The following is a 6,602-nucleotide window of genomic DNA, read 5'->3' on the forward strand; positions in this document are numbered from 1 at the left end:
AGGATGGAAAAGCATATTATTAAAAATTTATATTTAATTATAATTATCAAATATCTTATATTTTATTGTGATATTATATTTAGTTGGGATTTATCTATAATTTTATGTTGAGGAAAACTAATTCCTTGATCCGTGCTCTCTCTTTCTTCTTCTTCTTCTCTGTCTCCTCTCTCATTTCTCCTTCTCTATCTCTTTGAGCGGTCCACATGGACCAGATGCACTACAATTTGCTTCAGGTATAGAAGTAGATTATGTCGTAGCTTATACTGACCCAGCCTATTTTCCAAAAGTAAGGTGCCGATTTACTTGTTAGATCTTTTAAACTTACCTGACCAAAAACCTTATTTAAATGTGTACTTTATGATAAGTCTAACAGTCTTACTTTTAATTAAATTAACAGGTCTAATTCTTACGTTAACGGGTCTAAGCCTTTAAATAGGTCAATAAACATATGATTTCAATATATTATAATAAAAGTTCAATACAATAATATGTTATTTATATGGATTTTTTTTTTTTTGATAACATATTTATATGGATTTTATACCTCTGCAGTTGCTGCAAAGTTTTCTTTTCTACAGTTGCGACAAAGATACGGTGTGATCCATCATTTTTTTTAAAATAAAAAAACTGAAAATTTGGATGAGTGTGATATGACGGGAATATTTTTTATATTTACTTAAATGGCTTTTTGGATGAACCAAAACTTAACGAAATAAAATTTTAAAAAAGTTTTAGCCTAACTTATTTAGTAAATAGGCGTAGGTCAAACCAAACCTAATGTGGGTCAGGTTATGAGCCCTTTTAGGTTGTCTGATGTATTCCCACCTCTAATTATGATTTATCTATAATTTTTCTTTTTGAGTTTTAACTACGTACATTTTAAGAGTCTTGTGATGTTCAAATATTTTATAATATTGAGATTTCTTTTTCTCATATGGCATTTGAAATCCCAATACTGTGTCCTAAAGGAGTATTCTAGGTTTTAAACTCTGTCTAGAGAAATATTTTTCCTTAAAAAAGTATTTTATATTTTGTCTTAGTCAAAGAAGTAATATGTCATATAGAAGTACATTTAAGTACATTTAAGTTTATTGTTCTACACCTTTATTTAAATGTATACTATTTTTTTTTTTGGTGAGCTAAAGGGCAGAGCCCCATTATTTAAATGTTTATACTCCATTATAAAGCTAATGAGCCTACTTTAAATAAACTAACAAGCTTAATTCTTTACGTAGGCTATTGGGTCTAAGCCTTTAAATAGGTCTATAAGTACATGATTTTAATGTATTATAGTAAAAGTTCAATACAATGATAATAATAACATATTATTTATAGAGTTATACCCCATTTCGTCCCTAGCAATTTTCACGAGGCACATTTTAGTCCTGAACAATAAAAAGGCTCATTTTAGTCCATAATATTAGAAAAAAAGGGCCACGTTTTGCCCTTCTGTTAGTTGGCATCTGACGACCCAACTAACGGAGCACACGTGGACCGTTACTTTGCTGAGTCACAGTTAAGTATGCCAGCGTGGAAGTAATACGACATCGTTTTATGTCTTCTTAGAGTTTTGGACAACTGACCCTAGCATCAAAGGCCCTATTTGGTCCCTGACAAATTTATCGAGGCCCTATTTAGTCCTTAACACCACAAACCTTTCTAATCTTTAGACACTATCACATGTTGCTTTTTTATTTTTTCCGTCTCATGGTTTGATATCAGAATCATCCCAGGGATCTTTCAGATCAGTTGAGACCAAAGAATCAATGTCCTCCCAATTCCAATAGTTTGAAGTTTCCATGCCAGCACTTGTTGCTGGTATCTCCCATGGTTGTGTGTTACTGCCACTTGTGTTGGGCATTATGCTGTTGATGGTTGGTTCCTCCATTGTTTTAAACTCCTCCCCATAGTTATAAACATTGGAGGATCGCAGAGAAGTTGATACTGCACAAGGGATTGTGTCAAAAGAGCTTGAGGTTGAGATGGGAAAGTGTAGGCTTTGGTTTTGAGGAAGAGGCAAAGTTGAACTCAGAAAGATGCTATTACCAATACCAAAATCTTTGCTTTCTAAGTCTCCAGTATTCATTAGATTCTGTTGTAGCAGCAAAGATGGTGGACGAATCAAAGCTTGAACTTGATAGAAAAAGGAAGGGATGCTTTTTTGATTACTCACTGCAAGAGGAGTTGGATTCATTGTCACGTGGCTACTTGACCCGCCACCCATGTTGCCAATTGAGGTGGAGACAGTGGTGGTGCAAGTAGAGGAGGTGGTGGCTTTGCTGGTGGAGGAAGATGTTGGGGTGGTTGATTTTTTTACCCTCTTATTCTTCCTGCCACCACCAACAAGAACATTGCGTAAAGTTCCGCCTTTAATCCAATGCCTCTTACAAGCTCTGCAGAAATGGCGAAGCTGAGACTTGTTGTAGTTGTTGTAGTAACAAAATTTGGTGTTTGTAGAGTCACATCTTGGGCAGTTCAAAGACTCTGATTGCTGAGTTTGTTGCTGTTGTTTCCTCATCAGATGAGGCTTTGGTAGCTCCAATTTTATCGAAGGCCCTATTTAGGGGTGTAGATTCAATATAAAAATATAGCATTAAGCACAAAAGTGCTGATATAAATAGAGCCTCAGTGAGGTCATGTTTGTCATAGAGAAAGGTTTGTCTAAATAGGGTCTCAATAAATTTGTCAGGGACCAAATAGGGCCTCGATAAATTTGTTAGGAACCAAATAGGGCCTTCGATGCTAGGGTCAGTTGTCCAAAACTCCAAGAAGACAAAAAACGACATCGTATTACTTCTACGCTGGCATACTTAATGGTGAATCAGCAAAGTAACGGTCCACGTGTGCTCCGTTAGTTGGGCCGTCAGATGCCAACTAACGGAAGGACGAACGTGGCCCTTTTTTTTCAAATATTAGGGACTAAAATGAGCATTTTTTATTGTTCGGGACTAAAATGTGTCTCATGAAAATTGCCAGGGACGAAAAGGAGTATTTACTCTTATTTATACTTACTTAAATATATGGATGCCCTAAGCCTAGAAGACTTTTTGGATGGCCTATAACTTAGGTAAATAAGTTCTTAAATATTTTTAACCAAACTCATTTAGCAGAATAGACCTAGGTCAAATTAGGCCTAAGATCTAGACCAATTCTCACCCTTAAATTTATGATTTATCTATGATTTTTATTCTGATGTTTAAACATATTTGAAGTGTGTAGTGTTATTGAAAAATAAAATCTCAATATTATAATTTAATAACTAATTTATAAAACAGTTTTTTTAAAAAAAACAATCAGAACACAATCAAATAGATCCTACATACTACAACGAAATCAGTTGTCAACTTTGAGTATACAATAATTTTGAGGCTAGATTCAACCTTGTGTGGTCATTTTCTAGAGGCAAGGATAACATCATTTGGATTAATAAGTATATTTTAAAAAATGATATTGAAACTTGTGCTTCAATTTGCAGAATGATACTACTCTGTTGTGTACCGGAAGTCGATGTTGTTGTTTATGTTTGGTGCATGATATAAGATAAGGCCTAATAGTTGTTGTGCAATTTGTAATCAATTTAAATCTTCCACACAAATACGCAAGTGCACGTGTCACAAGTAATAAAGGGATGTGTGAGTCCAAGTATCGTTCCCACGGAGATAAGTGTCAAGTAATGATTATTTAGGTGAAGAAAGTGAGTAAAGTGATTGATTATAATTGTTGGTTTTGTAAAATAAAAGACAACTAATAATAAGAAAACAAGAAACTAAAATAATAGGTATTAAGATGATGGATGAGATATAGGTCAGGATCAATTTCCCTGATACAGCAATACTGATCTGATGCTTTAACAATGCTATATCGATGTTTAACTAGTAACCGAACACTAATGTATGTTGGGGCTTTTGACCAACCTAACATATATACCCAATAACTAATCCTCACATCTCTATGGCCAAACTAATCACTGAATTGTTTAAGTTCAAGTTCTAGGTTATGTGGTGTGAATGATCTATCTACCCACAACTTAATTAAGTTAATTTAACTCGATTAATCCACACTATTCAACAAGGGTCTGGATTCGGAAACCTCTCGGCCCCAACCTCCTCAATATCACATATGTATCTCTCGACATGCACACATGAATGAGATTAAGCAAACTCGTTGAATAACTAGTTAAACATTAACATAAACAAAGTTTAGGCATACATATCAATGTTACAGCATAGGTACTTTATCACCTAACCTATGGAGCAAATTAGCTCATAATGGAATTAAATAAAACAGGGAAAAGAAAGAAAGAATTCATTGGAAAACAGAAAAGAAGTTGAATACAATTGTTGTAGGAAGACGTCGTCACTGCCTTGCTCCAGCACTGCTCCAGCACTGCTCTTCCTCTTCCAAGAATCTCACTATCTCCCTCTAAAACTCTCTTCCTTGCTTCTAACCTTCTGAACCTTGAACCTCTCTAACTGTGTTTCAAATTGTTTCTCTCTCGTGCAGGAGCTCTTCTTAAATAGGAAAAATGGTTGGGCGTTGGGCTTTAGGAATTAAGAGTGGAGATTCATGAATCTGATTGTTGCAGCCTTATCTTATCCCTAAATTCTTGGGCTGTTGGCACTTGATTGGATAAGATCTTAATCTTCTTGATATTGTTGTTGATCGAACAAGAGTTTGTTGTCCTTGTTCTTTGGGATTTTGGGATAAGACTCAATCTTTGAAATCGTCCTTGATCCTTGTGATTTTGGGATAAGATTAAATCTTTAGAAACGTCCCTTGCTTGCTGGTGTATGGTTGGAGAATAACTAACTTTTGAAATTCAAAAGTTCGGTTGTCCCTTTGTCCACGCTGTCATGATGTAGCTCTTGCTATGTCATTACTCCGTCAGCTTTTCTGCTACAGCATTCCTACGTCAATTTTTCCTGCGAAGACAAACATTCAACAAGTTATCTTTTCTTACACAAAATCAAGGGATATTGTCTTATTTTCCATACTTAGTCATCTCAAAGCACTTAATCATAAATATACAATAATTAGCTCAATTATCATGCAAAGCGGTTAACTTATATGGAATTTATGCAACAAATTCATCATAAAAGTAATAAATTAACTCTCATTTGAGAGAGTTATCACACTCCAAACTCAAAACGTTGCTCGTCCCCGAGTAATAAAGAAGAAATTGATTGATTGGTCTGCATAAATTTGGCAGCATAATTGCAGCAATGACTATTACTGAGATGAGCAGTTCTGATGTAGCATTCTAACAGAAATGGACACGTGAGAGTTGTCTTTCAACCTTGGCTTACACTTCAACTTTGGGACCCTTGTTAGCTTTACTTCTCTTAGCTTTTTGCTTCTAAAGTATTGAGTGTGTGTGTAAAGAACTTCCTTGTTGGCTTAATCCACTTGAAAGCATCAAACTAAGAATCATAAGACTTAGTTGCTGTATCCATACTTTGCCAAACTTGAATCAAAACCCATGTGTAGAGAATTGAAGGAACGAGTGTCCACCTTGCTTGCTTTTCTTTTGACTTTGGCACCCTCTTTTATTTTGTGAGCTTTGCTCATGTGCATTGGCACTTATTTTATTTTTGCTTTTGACTTGATTTTTTTTTTGTGAGGGGCTTTCTTTTCACTTGTGCTTTTGCACTTGCTTTAGCTCGGTTTCTTTCACCCTTATAGCCTTCAAGACTTACTCATATGGTAAGATTCAAATCCATCAAACTTTGAATCCTAAGTCCTCATTCGCAATCAACTATTTCGGCTTCTTTTGCTTTCAAGTTCATTCTTTGTGCTTGCATGTTCAATCACTCCAGTTGCTTTCTGCTTTGATCATGTCAGCTTCCAATTCACGCCTCCATTGCTTGCAAGTTCAAGTTGAAAAACACTTACTCTCACTCATTCGTAACTACTGCCATCCTGCTACAGCCAAAGGGATCATAACAACATAGTTAAGGATGCAATCTGTTTCACCTTTTTGTGCAGCATTAGTTTCTAATTTCTTGTTACCCTTATCGAGGCTATTCCTTCAACTCTTTTCTTAATTTCATGCTGTAACATATACCTAACTTCTTTTATACATACAAAACAAAAATTAAACTTACTGAATCTAACTATCTAATTAGCAAACATGTTCCTCTTTTTCATTAATTTTCTAAGTGATGCAGGGGATTACATATGTAGCAAAAAAGAAAAATAAAAGAGCAATATAACCTAGATATTTTTCTTCTAAATCAAAAGTATTACAAGTTATGATCTAGTCTTCATCTTGCTCTTATTGGTCCGAGGGGTTGTCTTCCATATTTTCGTCTTTTTGCTCAACCTCCTCTTCCCCTTCTTCTTCTTCATCATCACTCTCTTATTGCATCGGCATTGCTGCATCTGAGGCTGGAGGTGCATAGTTGAGGAACCCCAACTGGCCTAAAAATGAATTTGTCCATTTCTTTCAACTTGTTCATCACAAGTTTCCTTGTCTCCAGTTGGTCTTTCTCTATTTTATTCAGCCTCTTATCAATCCTCTCCCATGATTCAGCACCTTCAGCAGGTGGTGCTGTGTCATCAATTTTCTGAGGAGTTGCAGTAGCACTGCCTTGTGCTAA

The 6,602-nt window shown here is 35.4% G+C and overlaps 1 protein-coding gene across 1 annotated transcript; it reads right to left on the reverse strand.

Moving 5' to 3' along the window:
* Positions 1–1,708: 1,708 nt before the first annotated feature.
* On the reverse strand, positions 1,709–2,539 carry LOC133310065 (dof zinc finger protein DOF1.4-like). Its single transcript, XM_061510953.1, has one exon. It carries the CDS (start codon positions 2,519–2,521, stop codon positions 1,709–1,711), a length of 813 nt encoding a protein of 270 aa, XP_061366937.1. The 5' UTR covers positions 2,522–2,539.
* Positions 2,540–6,602: the final 4,063 nt, after the last annotated feature.

This window comes from Gastrolobium bilobum, unplaced genomic scaffold, assembly GCF_033153095.1.
Source record: "Gastrolobium bilobum isolate Gb01-03AN ecotype WA unplaced genomic scaffold, APGP_CSIRO_Gbil_v1 utg44884, whole genome shotgun sequence".
Lineage (NCBI taxonomy): Eukaryota > Viridiplantae > Streptophyta > Magnoliopsida > Fabales > Fabaceae > Gastrolobium > Gastrolobium bilobum.